General features: G+C 39.6%; 1 protein-coding gene across 1 annotated transcript; it reads right to left on the bottom strand.

Moving 5' to 3' along the window:
* Window positions 1-201: 201 nt before the first annotated feature.
* Window positions 202-1,224, bottom strand: GPR33 (G protein-coupled receptor 33). The gene has a single exon (XM_024551284.2). The coding sequence runs from the start codon at window positions 1,222-1,224 to the stop codon at window positions 202-204; it is 1,023 nt and encodes a 340-aa protein (XP_024407052.2).
* Between the last annotated feature and the right edge of the window lie 17,738 nt (window positions 1,225-18,962).

Here is an 18,962-nt window from a genome sequence, read left to right as displayed (position 1 = left end):
CCACAATAAAAAAAAAGGGGCAGAATTACATTTGTAACATCACCTATTGCTTACTTTTTTTAGACTTTTTAATATTTGTAATCTAACTACAGTACACCGCAGATGTCCCTCTAATATAGGAACTATATTATACAAAAGCAGAGGGTATATCTCTGGTTGTCTAAGTGACTAAAAGCTCATGTTTGTTCTGGGACCTTGAATTTAAATGTAGGCTTGTAAATTTAGGTTTTGTGTTCTTTCTGGAGAAGGATCCTCACTGAATGTTGACTCAAACAGAGCAAGAATCGACTTTTTGATAACTTTTTTGAAATTCTCCCCAACAAATAGGTAGAGTGTAGGAGAAAAGACAATATTAAAAGAAGTGGTAACCACTGCAACTAGCATAGTCAACTGTAAAAGTAGAGATTTGTTGTCAGAGAGAAGTAAGCCCCGGTATACATGGTAGGGCACCCAACACACGAAGAAAGAGATAATGGCAGTCTTCATGACTTTGAAGGGCTTGTTGGATTTAAATAGGCTCCTCTTTTTCATCTTGTTGGCTACTTTTACATAACAAAAGGTGATGATGAAGAAAGGCAGAAGGAAGCTTAGCAAGAACTTGCTGGTGAAACAGGCTGCATGAATCCATTTCCTTAATGTTTGCATCTTTTTGCTTTCCCAGTCAGTAGATAAGGCATAGTTATCTTGGCAGGTTACCCTTCCTTTGTGGTCATCATGTGTCTCATTGAAAACCAAATGGGGCATGCTGAGGGCAGCCGCAGAGATCCAGACTCCCAGGATGATGCTGGAAGCCCAGCGTGGGGTTCGGTGCAGCTGTGACCACACTGGGTGAAAAGTGAGAATATAACGATCAACACTGATGGCTGAGAGGAAGAAAACAGAGGCGGATAATCCTGTGTGCAAAATGCTGTTGAAGACCTTGCACATGGCAGTTCCAAAGCTCCAGTGATTGTCCTGAAGGAAGGGGATGGTGATAAGTGGCACAATCAATGTTGCGATAAAATGTGAGAGAATAAAATGAAAAAATAAAAGAGTATTGACAGTCTTTTTCATCTTGAATTTTAGTATCCATAGATAGAGACCATTGGTAATAATACCAATTATTGATGATGTGAACAAAAGAATGACAATGATCATTTTTGAGGCAGGAACTGGTAAGTCAGTGCTGTTTCTTCCTAATATAGAGACATTGACCTGGTGGTCAGAAGAGTTGATTAGATCCATAATTACTAGCAGGATGAGAAGCTGAAAATAAGAACAGAAAAGAAGCAAACAAAAAGGTTAAACATAGAAATTAAAATAACAATGGACAAAATAAAAATATTTTTAAAACAACAAACATAATGTTTCCACAATAACATAAGTCAGATGTTTTTCCCAAGGTCTTTGCTTTGTATGAAGAATGAAGATCAGATTAATTTGAGCATCAAAAATAAAAATACTACAAATGATATGAAATTAATGTGAAATAGATATTTTGACTTTGTTAAGTAATTGATCAAGGTAGCTGAAAGTCTTCTATTTAGACATTAACCAGAAGTCTGACCGTTCTTGATGGGCACGGGTGCTTGAATAGGCAATGTTGAATCAGTTTTACTTGACTAAGACTTGGTCATGGCAAATGTTGCTAACGAAGTTGAATAACAAAAATAACAACTGCTGCAAATTGTTAATCAAGGGGAGCTATAATGAGATTCCTCCCATGAGCTAATTATATATAATAAATGCTATTATCTAGTATTCTAGCACTGAGCACACAGCAGTAAGAACTGATATTCATATGGGAGCCGTAGGGCACTGGAACACTGTGAAGTGTCTTCAGAATCATCAGTGAAGGAGGAAAGTGTACTGTAGAATATGCTAGTGGTTCCTCCTTCTTTGGGGAGGGGAAAGAGGGAGAGAAGTCAAGGAACTGATATTTATTCAATATTTGTTACATGCCAGGAGCATTATATGAAAATCATTTCTTTCTTTCCTCACAAAGGCAAATATTCAAACAGCCAAGAAAGCGAGGCTTTAAAGGGTTAAATTTCTTATTAATCATCAACTCCCACTATGCCTCCATTGTGGCAGGTTGGGCACCCTACCAGTGTTTTATGTTTCCACTTTGTAAATTGGTATTCCATGCCTAGTGTTTTGATAATGCTCCATCAGTCAGAATATTTGATTATTCAAAATATCCTGTTTCTTGGATAGTGGTCCTATAGTATTGAAAATATAAACCTGAGACTGTTTTTGAAAATACCTGTTATAACAGTCATATCAACAACTTGGTTTTTGATAAATTAGATAAATCAATGGATATTACTAGTGATTTTTTTCACAAATCAAAAACACTCTAAGACTATATAGATAGAAGAAATAAAGTTATTGTTATTAAAACCACAACTGCTTTAAGTTAATTCTGTCTTTTAAGGGAGTTGCAATGTTTTTCTCCAAAGTAGAAAAAATGGTTCTCTTTAGGCAAATACCTAAATAGCGTGCTTTGGGAGTAAAAAGTGAGGTCTGAGCACATGGAATGGATAGGCAATGGTGAGCTAGTGGGAACCTGAGAAAAGCTGTGTGAAGGTCCTGGGACCATGAGAAGAGGGGGAGGAGTGAGGATGCCTTTGGGAGGCTTGAAGAGCACAAAGGGCCAATCAAATATTCAGAAGTGCAGAAATTACACAGGGGATTTAAAATGAGGAGTGTCTAATCCTCAATTTTAATCCATTTGCTATGCTTTGACATGGTGTAATGTCCCTTCTCATTAATTGCAATTGCCTTAATGTTGGTAGTTGCTCTGGGGAATGAAAGGAAAAGAGAGGCGTTCCCTATCTGGGATGGGGTGGGATAGAGAAGACACCGGCAGCAACAGGTAAGATGTGAATGAGATGATGAATATGCTGGAAACGGGACAGAAACTAGGATATAGTAGATAAGGAGAAACCAAATCCTATGGAGAGTTTCTGATACTGTGTGTGTACGGCATGTGTGTCTGTGGTCTATCTGTATACCTGCAGTGTATTTGTGTGTATGTATTGTATGTGGCCATATGGTCTTTGTGTGTATTTCTGTGGTGCGTCTCCATGATGTGTTTTGGATCCACGGGGTACGTATAGAGCTGTGTGTAGGTGAGATCTGTGTATCTGTGGTGTATTTGTGTGTGTTTGTTTGTGTACAGTCTCTGTGTGGTGTCTGTGTTCTGTGTGTATTTATCTGGGTAATGTACGTACAGGTGGTGTTCATTGTCTCGTGTGTGTGGTATCTCTTCATGCATGTGCACATGAGAAAACTGGGTATCTGAATTCTAGGGAAGATTTTAAAAAAATGTGTGGCTGAACTCTAGAAGGCCATCTGAAAGTAATGTAAAATTTGAGCAAAATCAGAGTTGGACACTCCCAACTTTATATGAACATCATATAAAGTTTCCTAGGAACTTTGATTTATTGCACATAACCAGGAGATTTCATGATCCTTAAACATTTTTTAAAATGGGTTTAAAGTACTTGAATATAAATGAGTAGGGCAGACCTTGGGCTCTGGCATCCCACAGAACTGGATTGCAATCCTACCTCTACCACTTACCAGCTCTGTGACCTTGGACTCTGAATTCTGAGTCTCTTTCACCTTCCAAACTGCAATGAGTTTTTATGAGCACTAAATGAGACTGTGTATATAAGTCACTTAGCTCCCTTCATGGTACATATTCAGCACTCAATAACTTTTTACCTATTATTGTAGACAATTTGTTACATCAAGGCTAGCAAGAGCCTCATTTTGTCCTTTTAATGCTGCAGGCCACATTTCTTGCCTCCCTAAAGCTTCTTTACTGAATTCTGAAGTACCATCAGGGATTACTGAAAAAAATCTAAATGTCCATCTATTGGGGACATAGATTTACAGTTATTTTGAGGCCTTGCTATCATGACACCTTTGGCACAAGCAGCTTTCAAGAAGAACCCCCTCTGCTTCTGGGAGAAAGCGTGAGAACCTCCGGAAGCTGTTCTAAAGTAAGCCTCGATGGCCTATTCAGATAATAGCACTGGGATAAACCCGCTGGCCCAGGAAATCTTACCTTGGAGTTACATCTTCATGTCAGATGGTCTTGGGCAGGCCAGAGTGACTCCAAATCAGCAATCTTCTCTCCAAGGACAGAGGCAAAAATCAGTGACATTTTGCCTTCATTTCATCTGCCTTTCTTCTTGCTGATGCTACTCCCCAACCTTGAATGTACTATTTAAGTATTCAGCGAGATCTTCCTGTTCTTCCCAGGTTCCTTTTTCTGTGGAATACTTACTATGGAAATGGAGGTAGAGAGATGAGTACTTCTTCAAATTATTTCTCCATTTTAAGGGGGGATTTAAAAAATTCCACAAACAAAGTTCTTCTATTTAAGGCTAATAAGCTTGTCTCAGAGTTAAAACATTGTTTAAAAATTACTTTTCCAGGGAGTTCTGCTCAAGATGCAGGTATAGGTGGATCTGCTTCACCTCTTTGCACAACCAAAAGAAGGAAGCAACCAATTTAAAAACAAAAAGCAACTAGAATTGCCAGAAAAATCAAACTGTATGGAAGTCCAACAACCAAGGAGTTAAAGAAGAAACATTTATCAAAACTGGTGAGCTGAGACATTGAACTATGTCCCAAATGAAAGAACAAATCAAAATTCCAGAAAAATACCTGACTGGTGTGGCTCAGTGGATTGAGTGCTGGCCTGAGAACCAAAGTGTCACTGGTTGGATTCCCACTGAGGGCACATTCTTGGGTTGCAGGCCAGGTCCCCAGTAGGGCATGTGCAAGAGGCAACCACATATTGATGTTTCTCTCCCTTCCTTTCTCCCTCCCTTCCCCTCTCTCTAAAAATAAATAAATAAAATCTTAAAAAAAAAACCCTCCAGAAAAAGAACTAAACAAATGATAGCTAACCTATCATATGAAGAATTCAAAACTCTGGTAATCAGGAAGCTCACAGAAATGATTGAGCACAGTTGCAAAATAAAGGAAGAAGTGAAGCCTGTGCAAAGTGAAAAAAATATATAGAGGAAACCAAGAGTGGAAGGAAGGAAACTGGGACTCAAATCAATGATTTGGAACAAAAGGAAAAAATAAACATTCAACCAGAACAGAATGAAGAAACAAGAATTCAAAAAAATTGAGGAGAGGCTTAGGAACCTCCAGGACATCTTTAAACATTCCAACATCTGAATCATAAGGATGCCAGAAGGAGAAGAGGAAGAGCAAGAAATTGAAAACTTATGTGGACAAATAATGAAAGAAAACTTCGCTAATCTGGCAAAGGAAATAGACTTCCAGGAAGTCCAAGAAGCTCAGAGAGCCCCAAAGAAATTGGACCCAAGGAGGAACACACCAAGGCACATCATAATTACATTAGCCAAGATTAAGGATAAGGAGAGAATCTTAGAAGCAGCAAGAGAAAAGGAGACAGTTACCTACAAAGGAGTTCCCATAAGACTGTCAGCTGATTTCTCAAAAAAAAAAACCTTGCAAGCAAGAAGGGGCTGGAAAGAAGTATTCCAAATCATGAAAGGCAAGGACCTACATCCAAGATTGCTCTATCCAGGAAAGGTTTCATTTAGAATGGAAGGGCAGATAAGTGCTTCCCAGATAAGGTCAAATTAAAGGAGTTTGTCATCATTAAGCCCTTATTACATGGAACATTAAAGGGACTCACCTAAGAAAAAGGAGATCAATAATATGAACAGTAAAATGACAACAAACTCACAGCTATTAACAACAAACCTAAAAACAAAAACAAAAACAAAGGAAGCAAATAACTAGAACAGGAACAGATTCACTGAAAAGGAGATCACATGGAGGGTTATCAGTGAGGAGAGGGAGGGGAGAGAACAGGGGAAAAGGTACAGTAGCATAAATGGTAGGTACAAAGTAGACGGGGTAGACGTTATGAATAGTATAGGAAATGTAGAAGCCTAAGAACTTATATGTATGACCCAAGGACATGACCTTAGCGGGGGGTGGGGAATGCTAGAGAGAATGTGGGTACCAGGCAGAGGTGGGTAAAGGGGAGAAAAAAGAATGGGACAACTGTAATCGCATAATCAATAAAATATACTTTAAAAAATGACCTTTTCTTGTGCAGTCATGTGCAGTCACTCACTCTGTCTCACTTCTAGGATGTTTGTTAGCATATGGATGCTTGATTTTGGGTACAAGGGGAGGTGATAAATATCAGGCATGGAAAAAAATAGAATCTGGAAATGAGCTACCTAATTTGCTGGAGAGAAATGGTCAGAAAGAAAAACTTAAATCCTGACTTTCACATTAAAATGGGATGTATGAGGGCAGGTCAAAGATTAATATTATTTCATTTGGAAAAAGAAGTTCCTACAGGCAGATCAATTTGCATTAGTACAATCGTTGAGAGTGGTCGGAAAGAACACAGAATAAAAAATTCTATCACACAGGTATTACATTTGTGGACTGAGTCCTACATTTTGTATTTTCCTCTCTCTAATCCGTTTCTGACACTTTTTAGGATCAGCCTGTGTGCTGACCTCAGTGTCCTGATTTCTTTCCTGCTTGCTTTCCTCTTTGTCTCTTCACCGCCCGTAGAGAAAATCCATCAAAACAGCTGTGGAGCTTACATGGTGAAGCTTGGAAAACAGTTACCCAGTCTGGTTAGATTTAGAATTGTAAAGATTAGTAAAGAATTGTTAGATTTCACTGCTACTGTAGCCTTATTAAAAATAGACAAATTTTTGTTCTCAATTCCCTGGGGCTATAACCTTTAACCTAAGAACTGATCTTTACTTTAGGATAAGGATAAATTTTCACACTTGGTACTGCATTTTAAAAGTGACTTCTTGCCAGGTTTTCATACCTTTTGGGTTAATTCACAGATCCGGAAGTAACCTGAGATATTATTAGGTCTAAACCCACTAATCAGGAAGCTCAACGGACAGAGAAGTTAAGTGACTCATAACAGGCTTTCTCCAAGAAAATAACCGAGAGCTCCTTCCACTGCCTTATGCTATTTCAATAATAATGATAATAATATTTGGATTTCGACCAGGTTCTTCTTCCTCTGCTTTCCACTCTACATCTCCAAATTTCACAGTTAGCAAAATTCAGAAATAAATATGCCAGGGACTAGTGTTTAATTTCCCCCACAAACATGCACAAGGGCTAGTACCATCATTAAATAACCTAAAACTTAAGTCTTTTATAAAGAATTATAAAGAAAGTATTCCTCAGAAATACTTTCATTAGTATTTTTTTCTAAAAATAATTATATCAGTGATATTAACTCTTGGGAAATGTGTAGACTGTGTTTGAGGAAATAACTTCTGTGGCTTTGGTGATGTGACATCAGTTGTTTCACTTTTCATATTTTAAATTATGTCAGGTGGTTTTAAGAAAACAACTCATGAAAGCAAAAACTGTTTTATGTTGTTTAGATGGAAACACAGTATGAAATACACAGAAATGCAGAAACAGGTGGTGTTGTAGAATCAAATACTTGAGAATCTAGGAACTCATAAATACATATGATTTCAGAGCTGGAGAAGGATGAAGGAGTTCATTTCACGTAATTCCCAATTCCATAGGTGAAGATGTTACTGGACAGGGCCTGGCCCAGAGCGGGTCTGCCTGAGGCCAGCCTGCAGTGTGGGGGATCTTGACTTCGTGCAGGAAAGATTTCACACCGCGAGTCCAGGTGATTTTGGGATAGAAGAAGCACAGGAGAGAGCCTAGGTGGTGCTCTGCTCTGGCTCCCTAGAAACATTATAGAAAAGAAGTGAGCCAAGGAGGGGCTGCTGTTAGCTCACTGGAAAATAACAGTCACAGTGAAAGAAGTGAGCTAAGGCAGGGCTGCTGTTAGTTCCCTGGAAAGTCAGAGAAAAGGGGGCCTTGGAGACAGGGTCAGGGGTAAGCACAGGACAAGCTACCTGCTGCTCCCCTGGTTGCCAGTCTCATGGGGACCCTTAGAGTTTAGGAGGAAGTAAAAAGTTCGTGCCCGAGAAGGGGCAGGGGTGTGTTCTAGAATGAGCCCACGCTGTGTTTTTGTTTTGAGCGTTTTTCTTTTTCTTCTGCAGGCGAGAATCTTAGGGAAGGGTTTCTGGAGAATATTCATCAGCTTTCCAGGTGTGTTTTCAATATGCCGATGCATTAAAATGAGCATGTAGGGGAGTTTGGGGTTATTCTTTGGTCTGCTTTACTGTTTTACTTTTATCTCGGGTCTGTCTGGCTCTAACTGGGTCTTTATTATTAGTACTCCTGACTTCATCTGTCCTTGGGTTTAGCTGGCACAAATAGCATTAATTGGGTCTCTGTTCTCTATCTCCCTGACCAGAATGATTTAAGCAACATATTCTCTGGTTAGGGAGGAGAAGTAGAAACCATTTGCTCTCAAGTGTCCTTGGTTAGGGAAGATAAGGTCTTGTGATTCACTACCTGGCTGTAAGCTGTTCAAATTGTTCGGCCTTTTAAATTATCTTGTCTCAGTTTCCCTATTTCAGTTGCCCAGGAATTTTCCTAGCTTCTTACTATTTAGCCTCAAAGAAACTAAGACCCATAGAGATATTTGAGAGCTTGTCCTAGATTCCATTATTAGTTCTTAAAACAGTTGGGACAGAAATAGCATACACTAAGCTGTATAGATGTACTGCTTGTAGGCTATATAGTGATTGCACAAGGCAGTGTAGGATAGAAAACAAAACCCTAAATATAAATCCCAGCTCTGCTACTTTCCATGTAATAACCTTGCGGGGTCAGTGGACATGGCCCTTCCCCCTCCTATGACCGAGGACTGGTGAGACAGCCGGCCCCTGGCCAGAAGGAATGTGTACTGTTTTGGGAATGGATTGTAACTCCCACCTTATATTCTTTTGGGAAGGTCTTCTTGTCCTGAGACTGCTTCTTGACCCTTTTACACACTGAGGTAATGTAGTTTAGGACACGTGCCTCCTTTGTCTGGGCCCCCTCATAATGAGCCTCAGAATGGAGGAGGTGCTGTCTCTCTCGCACTGACCCACTGCCATAGGTGTACTCCCCTGTGATGTGAGTGGTAAACGGCATGTCCTCGTCTGCTAGTCCTCTGGGTGTTTTTATTGGAATATCATGAACACTTCAGCAGCTCCCAGTTTGGGTGTGGAGCTCTCATGCTGCAAGCTTCTCTGAGTCTCGGTCTCAGAGTATGAATAAACACTAGCACCATTGGCACTGTAGTATTAATTCCAATACATAGTACTACTTAGAGGCCTATTGCTGCTTTCAGCACTTAACTGAGTAGACAAAACATTGCCACTGTGTCTGAAAGTGTGGCGGCAATAGTAAAGCATGTAAAACATCAACTGATTTTGTTTTAAGGTTCCCATGCTATGTAGAATCTTCTGTTGGTAGAAAATGCTCATCACTTTTCGGCTAGTTGCTGCATCTTTATGAAATATTGTTGTAGTGCCCTTCCCTAGTCTTTATAAAATATTGTTGTAGTTACTAACACTAACATAGACTTCCTTTTCTTGGAAAAAGAGAACTCTGTGATTACTTGAGCCCTTTCAGGGAACTCTCTATGTCCCTTTCAGACCTTGTGAGACTCTCTTGAATATCCCTGATTTAATTTTATAATGCTTCATACTTAAAAAGAAAAAAAAGATTGGCCAAGCAGACTAGGCTATCACAAACTGGAATTTAACCCTTGAAATGCAAACTACTCACAGAAATTAAATGAGTTCAGGTGGCCAAATTAATTGCTCTTGTCCAGATCTGCCAGACGACAAAAAATAAAATATGTAGACCTTAGAAATAAAGAGATTTCCTGACCACACACACATACCCCTCTATTGCAGCATTCTTTTGAGAATTATATGAGACACTATAAGGGCGGGCTTAGCATGGTATCTGGCACATGGTAAGTACTAAATAAATGATAGTTAATATTAATATTATGAAAGGCATACAACTGTAATTGAATAACAATAAAAATTTTAAAAAAAAGAAAAAAAAAAGAAAGTTGTAGCAGAGAACACCAACAAGCCCAGTGGACTGAAGCAAATCTCTGAGCAGTGCAATTCAAGAAACATTTATTGAGCATCTGGTACCTGCCAGACAGTGTTTGAAACTGGGGAAAGCAAATAATTCAAACTAATTGTCCTCAGTATTTATAGTTATTAAAGAAGATGATGCCTGAACTGATTGTAAGGTAAGCTCATTCGAGGCCTTGGAAAGAGTATGCTTAAAGGCCTGGCCGAAGAGAGAGCAATGCTTCATTGGTCTGGTCTGGCTCCACACTGTTCAAGACAACTTCTCACACCTCCGCCTCCCAGCATAGAGGGGACAACAGTGCAGGCATTAGCCTGGTAGTTTCCATTCTGGCTGAAGTCAGAATCACTTGGAGGTCTTTAAAAAAAAATGCAGCGTATTCCTGAGATTTAGTTCATTTATCCAATATTTACCAAGTACTTAATTGGATTTGAAGAACTGTTCTTGCCACTGGGAATAGAGTAAATGAGAAGAGCTTTGTTCTCATGGAGCTTACTTTCTAGTGTGGAGAGATAGACAATAAACTACTAAAAAAAAAAAAAAAAAAACCAAACCCAGCTGGCCCTACAGTACTATCAGAGTATTAAAACGTGGAAATGTGGTGAGTTATTAAGTGGCTGTTATGGATGAGGTGGTTGGAAAGGCCTTTCAGTAGGTGACATTTAATAGGATTGGAATGATACGAAAGAGCCAACTATGCAGTGATTAAGAGGAAGAACATTATGTAATCTGGACCTAGCTCACATCTTGCTGCCTGTCTATTTCTTCCATATTAGCCCTTTTCTACCACCAATCTGCTCTTGCTCTCTAATTGGTTCTCCCAGTTATTGGAATTCTGGCTCATGACTTCTCAACTCCATTCCATAGTTCATGGCTTGCATTCTCCTCCTTGGCAGGGTTCTTGTCATGATAGCATTCCTGAGAACAAGAATTCAACTTTATTCCAGAGACTCTCTCCTGGGTTCTGTTCCCAGCCTTACTGGATATGGTCCACCACATCAAGGCTCCAGATTCTCTCCATGTCTGCATAGCATTCCTGGAATGGCAGGTAGGATGTCTCTGGAGGACGGACAGAAGGTAAGGCTGGGAAGTTGGCCCAGATCTTAATTATGAAATTATTTGGATTCATATTTAGTCTTAGGGGGAAGAAGGTTTGGGATTTTGTGCACAAGTGGAGAGATAGGCTTTCTCCAGGAGTGAAAGAGTTAAGGCCTTGGATAGGTTTGTTATTCTGCAAATTCAGACCCAAGGTAATCTACAGAAAGTGAACAGAGAAAGCATTTTGGAAAGTGAGGAGGGTTTAGAATTTTCTATGAGAGTAATGAAACTTATAAACAGTTCTTGAGTGGTGTTAAGGGTTTAAGAGTAGGCATCACTTTTTTGTGGGCATACTCACCTGAAAAGTGGGAAAATATTGTGCAAATTTTAAATTTTGAGCAGCTCACTCTGTTACATTTACTTTCAGCTTGGGTATAGAAGCAGCAGCAGATTGTCAAAATATTCAAAATATTGATGCTTTCCAAGCTAATACTTCCAGGAGGGGAGACCAGCAGACCTGAGAGTGTGGGTAAGGGAGCAGTAGGAGATATGTTGCTGGAAATTTAGGTGGACTAGGGAATGTGCAAAGCTGTGATGAGTTTGACAGATGGGGAGAAAGGGAGGGATCGAGGGACTGGAGGTCTGGTGCTGGCAGAGTAGTGTCTGAATAAGTATAGAACACTGTGGTCAGAGGTGGGAAATTGGATTTTTTTTTTGTGCCTAATATCCATTTATTTTTAATTATATTTTATTGATTTTGCTTTTACAGATGTCCCGATTTTTCCCCTTTGCTACCCTTCATGCAGCACTCTCCACTCCCTCAAGCAATCCCCCCAACATTGTTCATGTCCATGGGTCATGCGTATAAGTTCTTTGGCTACTTCATTTCCTATACTGCACTTTACATCCCCATGGCTATTCTGTAACTACCTAGTTGTACTTCTTAATCCCCTAACCTTTTCACCCCATACTCCCACTGTCTGGCAACCATCAAAACATTCTCTGTATCCATGATTCTGTTTCTGCTCTTTTGTTTGCTTAGTTTGTTTTTTAGATTCAATTGTTGATAGATATGTATTTATTGCCATTTTGTTGCCCATAGTTTTGATCATCTTCTTTTTCTTTTAAAAAATTAATTAATTAATTAATTAATTAATTAATTAATTAATTAATAGAGAGAGGGGAAGGGAGGGAGAAAGAGAGGGAGAGAAACATCAATGTGTGGTTGCCTCTTATGTAGTCCCCCCTGGGGACCTGGTCTGCAACCCAGGTACGTGCCCTGACCTGCCATCACTCAACCCACTGAGCTACACCAGCCAGGGCCATCTTCTTTTTCTTAAATAAGTCCCTTTAACATTTCTTATAATAATGATTTGGTGATGATGAACTCCTTTAGCTCTTTCTTGTCGGGGAAGCTCTTTATCTGGCCTTTGATTCTAAATGATAGCTTTGCTGGGTAGAGCAATCTAGGCTGTAAGTCCCTACTTTTCATGACTTTGAATATTTCTTGCCAATCCCTTCTAGCCTGCAAATTTTTTTTTTAGAAATCACCTGACAGTCTTATGGGAACTCCCCTGTAGGTAACTAACTACTTTTCTCTTGTTGCTTTTAAAGTTCTCTCTTCATCTTTAACCTTTGGCATTTTAATTATGATAGGTCTTGGACTGGGCCTCTTGCATCCATTTTGTTTGGGACTCTCTGTGCTTCCTGGATTTGCATGTCTATTTTCTTCACCAAATTAGGGAAGTTTTCTTTCATTATATATTTTAAATAGATTTCCAATTTCTTGTGCCTTCCCTTCTCTTTCTGGCACTCCTATGATGTGAATGTTAGACCTCTTGAAGTCTCAGAGGCTGCTTATACTTTCCTCATTTTTTGGGGGGGATTCTTTTTTCTTCTTGTTGTTCTGATTGGTTGTTTTTTGCTTCCTGATGTTCCAAATCATTGATTTGATTCTTGTCTTCATCCACTCTACTGTTGTTTCCCTGTAAGTTGTTCTTTATTTCAATCAGTGTATCCTTCATTTCTGACAGGGTTGGTTTTATGCTGTTGAGGTCCTCACAAACTTCCTTGAATATCCTTATAACCAGTTTTTTGAACTCTGCAACTGATAGATTGCTTATTTCCATTTCACTTATCTATTTTTCTGGAGTTATGATCTGTTCTTTCATTTGGTCCATGTTTCTTTGTCTTTTCATTTTGACAGCCTCCCTGTGTTTGTTTCTATGTATTCAGGCGAGCTGCTTTGACTCTGTGTCTTGGTAGTGTGGCCTAATGTAGTAGGTGTCTTATAGAGTCTAGCGGCACAGCCTCCTCTATTAAGGTGTGCCCTTTGTGTGGGCTGAGTATACCCTCCATTTGTAGTTGAGCCTTGGTTGCTGTTGCAGATCAATGGGAGGGATTTCCCCAGACAAGTCAGTTGCAAGGATTGGCTCTGACCACTTACCCCAAACCTCTGCCCTGTGTGGAGGATCACCTGTGCAGGGGCCTGATTGTGGTGCTCCAATGTGGTCTGTAGCTGTCCACTGGGTGTTCTGGCCCTGGTGTTTCCTGGGTGGTGCAGGCCAAGGTGAGCCCCCACCTGTGTTTTGCCCATGTACACCCTGTTTGAGCTATAAAACAATCTGAGATAGTTGCTGCTTATGCTGGGCTTGGAGATTCCAAGGCAAAGCCAATCCGTGAATCTAGGCTGGCTGCTGATAGTGTTCTGGCTGGGGCCCACTGAAGCCAGCTATTGCTGGTTTGATAGGATTTAAGAAGTTTTAAAGCATGATCCAAGACCAGCCATTCATATGGAAAAGCAGCTTGGGTTGGCCCATAAGTTGGGTGGGGTGGAGTCTCTGGGGATCTTCAAGGCAGGTCAAATGGTGTTAGCCAGGTTGGCAGAGTCTCAAATATGGCACCAGCCTGCTGGCTATGTGGGGGAGGGTTTAAAAAAGATGGTGGTCTTTGTTCGCCTTCATGCCACACATATTTCAGTTCCTTCCTGTATGCCACTGGTGCCTTTCAAGTTGCTACCCCAGTGCTGGGGCTCAGAGGAAGTGAGTCTAAGAAGGTGAATCTGTGTGTGGGTTCTTTAGGAGGAACTGCTTGGGGCTCCAGCAGTGTGTTCCACCGACTCAATTCCCACTGGTTTTGCAGTCAGAAGTTGTGGGGACTTATCTTCCTGACATTGGAATCCTGGGCTGGAGATGCTGGTGTGGGGCTAGGACTCTTCGCTCCTGAGATATCCCTCCTGAATTTTTATCCACCACACATGGGTATAGGACCAGCCTGTTCTGTGACTGTGCCCCTCCTACCAGTCTGATGGATGTGGTTTCTTTAATTCCATAGTTGTCAGACTTCCATTCAGCCTGGTTTCTGGTGGTTCTGAGTGATGGTTGTTCTATATTTTAGTTGTAATTTTGATGTGGTTGTGCAAAGAGGTGAGCCATGTCTGCCTATGCTGTCATCTTGACTGGAAGCCTGGAATTTTCTATTTTCAATGTGTAGCAGTTCTTTGTGATGGTAAGGTCTCTAGAGTGTGGCAAAGGGAATCAAATCATAAAGCAGTCATTGGAATTGACATCAAGAAACCTTAAACTAAAGCATTGGATGGTCTTTGTCATAACAGCAGTGGGAAATCAATGAAAGATTTTTGGTAAGAAGTGATATGGTCACAACGATAATTTAAAAAGATAGCCTAGCTTTTGAGGTGAAGAATGGACTGGTGAGAGGTAAGAGTGGAAGGGGGAAGACCAATTATCTTAGTTTGGATTCCCCTAAAAGCAGATCTTAAGACAAGGATACTAAGGCAAGTAGTTTATTAGTGAAATAATCCCAGGAAACCCAGTTAGTGTGTGTGGAAGGGAGACAAGGAAGAGCAGGAGCAAATAAAGGGTGAATTATTAAACAAGATGTAGCTGTAGTAGTAAATGCTTAGTCCCACTGACAAACTCTGAATAATGGTGTAAAACACATACCTCTGGGTTACCCCACCAGAGCGGTAAGGAGCTGGGGTATTTATACACCAACTGCTGTCAGTGATTGGTTGAAAGTTGCTCCCAGGAGGTGCTAATTCTTTGGTACTTCCTCTGCCACTAAGTAAGAGGGAATCCTGTGGTTGGAGAAAGCTTTTGTTGGGGGGGGAATAAAGTAGATTGTGGAAGAAGGAGGCCTGGCTAGTAAGGACTGACATGGTAAAGATAAGGAGTTATGTATGAATGCACATCAAAGAGGATCTGGTATATCTATTAAAGGGCTATTTTATTAGTCCAAGCAAGAGATAAAACTGGCTTTGACTAGGGGAGTGGTGATGAAGACGGAGATGAGGGATATGATTTAAGAGATGCATATATATTACTTTTGTGCACATTAGTTTCATGATCTCCATTTTGTTAACCATATTATAAAGGTTTTACATTTTTGATCCTCTTTGAAAGTAAACTGTAATCCCAAGATATCCCAAGACAAGAATAAAGTCTAATATTCTTATTCTTGATTCAGGATTCTAATTATTTAAAGGTAAAATCTACAGCAAAGCTGTCCAATAAAATGCAAACCCCACTAAACATTTTCTAGGAGTCACATTTAAAAAAATACAGTAAGTTCTCATGTAATGTTGTCAATAGGTTTTACAACCTGAGTCAAACAACATATAATGAAACCAATTTTACCACAGGCTAATGGATATAAACAAGAGTTGAGTGCCTACGGCATCATCAATATTATAAAGAAATGACGTTATTTAAGGATCTGCTGTATGTACAATTTATTTTCATAATATATTTTTAACCCAACATGTTCGAATATTATCATTTCAACTAGTAATCAGTACAAAACTTATTGATGAAATAATTTACATCTTTTTTTATGCTAAGATTTAAAAATCTGATGCGTATTTTACACTTAAAGCCCATCTCAGTTTGAACTAGCCACACTTCAGGTATTCAGTAGCTGCCAATGGGGACTGTGCAGGTGTAGGTTTGTTTAGGAAAAGTGTTCTTGGACAGTGTGTGTTACCATAGCCACTACCTAGTAGAAGGAAAATATATATGTTTTTTTATTTTTCCATTATAGTTTACGTTCAGTATTATTTTGTATTAGGTTTGGGTGTACAGCATAGCAATTAGACAATCATACACTTTACAAAGTGTTCCACCTGAAGGAAAATATTTTGCATTTAAGATCTGAATGTTAAAACTAAAATGGAACAGACAATATTAATATGGTTTCTTACTTTCCTCCATGTATATTATTTTGAAATTTCCAAATCAAGAACTAGACAACTAGAATGACAACTTCTAACAATCTTTTTGACCTTAAAATAACTAGTAAGAATGGTTTCCTAAAGATAACTGTTTCTTATTGTTTGCCAGTTGGACAGGAAGTCTTCTTTAAGTTTTTGACATCAGAGTCAGCCTCTTTACAGCTCACTTTACTTTTATGTCTCTTAGGCAGCATTCCAGTGCCTTCCTTTCCTTTTCTTATTTCAAAAACAATTATCAGGAGATAATATAAGAATGGAATTCGGAGTTCATTGTCTTATGAATTAGGTTCCTTTTCTTTCTCCATCTTCATGGTGGAAATGAGAAATTTCTATTGACAGGTAAGCGAAATAACTTAGGACAATATAAAAGTGGTTCTTGAGATGACAATCTCACTATCAAAGGCCCAAAAACAATCAAATGAATGAAATTAAATATTTTAATATAATTACATTTATAAAACTGCATGCTTTAAGATATTCTAATGAAAGCCATGGTCAAATGTGGCTCATTTATGTTTTTCTCCCAAACTGTATAAACAGACAGTATAAAAACTAAGGCAACTCAGGCCTACCATGGCTTAATCGATGGGAGTAAGGAGCGATTAGGCCGTACCCAATTTGGGGATGAAGCGTTTACTACTGGCTATCAGAGTTTCACTTTTATGAACTTTTTAGGTAGTGTGGGATAGATTTCCTTATTGCATAAACAAAGCATTCTCCTGAGGAGTCTGGGCCTCCACTTAAAGGGTGACCAAGGAAGTGAGCTAACAATGTGTGAAAAAAGCTTTGGAGCTTTGGCTTCAGCTACACCTGGATTCAAATCCTGGCTTTACTATTTTTTATAAGGCATGACCTCAGTCCTATTACGTAGATTCTCTAAGTTTCACATATCCTCTGTGTATCTTAAAGAGCTTTTTAAAAGTGTATAACTCACTGTACTTTTTGTCATGGTATATAGATTTATATATGTGTGCATACTTCTATAAAAATGAGACCATACCTATACATCTTGTTTGGTAACTTCTCCCATTTATTATGTTATAAATGTTTTCCATATTAACAACCTAGCATACCATCTATGTCATTGTGTTCTTTGTTATATAAAGATTAAATGAGATAAACTATATAAACATAACTGACATATAGTAATTTAAGAACAACTGTAGAATATAAATAGCACTGAAAATCAGATTTCATACGATTAGTCTGTTGGTTGACCTTTGCGCACTTTTCTTCACCAGCTGGCCACCCTCCTCCAGGCCATCTCCAGCCACCTTAAGGCCAGACCTCCACACAGAATTGCTTCGTACGTCAGGAGAGCTTCAGCTATCAGGACCACTTCATGCATCAGTGTCTCAGGCATCACTGCAGGCACGAAAACGAAGGTGGCTCAGGGAACTGCATAGCAGATATGTCACGGAGACGCTCTCTGATGGTAAATAATAAAATATTAAGGCTCTTTAGAGAGAGAAAATGTACACTCTACTGGCTCAAGGCCAGTAGACCCTAAGAGGAAGAAAAAACTTTTTAGAGATGGCTTCTCAGAGCAGAAAGTTTAATTTTCATCTCTGTGAAGTTCTTCACATCTAGCACCCTGGAAATATTTGTTCCTTTCCTTATGGAACAAAACTCAGCTAATGACCTCCCACTTCAGCAAGATTATCAGAACATAAGGAACACTCCAGATTCCTATTTGAAATTATATGTTCCTCCTACTACATTTCCAGTTTAAAAATATCCCCTTTAACATTCCAAAAATTATTTTTGAAAATGATCTTGGCTGCGATTCAAACCAGTATATATAGCATTTGCTAGGCCAGTTCATAGTCCCTTCCTGAAGACCTCTTTACAGAAGTGTTCTCAGATGGTCTGGGATAGAAACATACCTTAGGGGCTGAGCTTGCATGATATCTGCTAAATCACATGGGGCAGGGCCTAAGAAAGGAACTTGGAGGTCTATTGGTAGCCATCTGTCCTTTATACTACACCTGTTGGGAAGGATACTATGAGCTGTGGATGCTGGTGAAAATGGAGCTCACTGGGAAGGAAGGCTACATATCTGGGATTTTATGATGCTGTCCCAATGGCTTCTCCAACTAAGCCAACTGATGTCTCAGTTCCTCAACAGAGGTAGCTGTAAATATTAAAAGGGAGCATCAGCCAAATGGTCAACTAATAATTATTGAAACTATGCCGTGTGCCAAGCACTGTGCTGGCACTGTAGGTGGAGAAGTAAACCAGGCAGGAGTGGTTCCGCTGTTGTGGAGCTTCCGAATTAGTGGCAAAAACAGAGATGTGAAGCAAATAATGTCAACTGTGTTCAGGGAGAATCGACTTAGGGGATTTCCTTAAGGAAGTGACATTTGAGCTGAGACTTGAAGTTAGGTGGGTAATGAAAGTGAGGGACTGGCACGTCCAGCAAAGGAAACACTGTGAGGAGACCCCTGGTATGACAGTCACTGTGTATGTCAAAATTTCCCCTTCTTATAAGGACAGCAGTCAGATTGTATTAAAGCCCACCATAGCGGCTTTATTTTAACTTAAGTACCCCTTTAAAGGCTTTATCTCCAAATGTAGTCTCATTCTGCGGTATTGGGGGCTAGAGCTTCAAACATAAGAATTTTGGGAGGAACAGTTCAGCCCATAATCCCATTTATGTGCAGGTAGTGTG

This window comes from Desmodus rotundus, chromosome 7, assembly GCF_022682495.2.
Source record: "Desmodus rotundus isolate HL8 chromosome 7, HLdesRot8A.1, whole genome shotgun sequence".
NCBI classification, from domain to species: Eukaryota; Metazoa; Chordata; class Mammalia; order Chiroptera; family Phyllostomidae; genus Desmodus; species Desmodus rotundus.
The sequence above is the reverse complement of the archived record's forward strand: the minus strand, read 5'-3'. Positions and strand labels throughout refer to the sequence as shown.

What these genes read in the sequence shown, in the direction of transcription:
- GPR33 (XM_024551284.2), bottom strand. Translation starts at nt 1,224, where the DNA reads ATGGATCTAATCAACTCTTCTGACCACCAGGTCAATGTCTCTATATTA.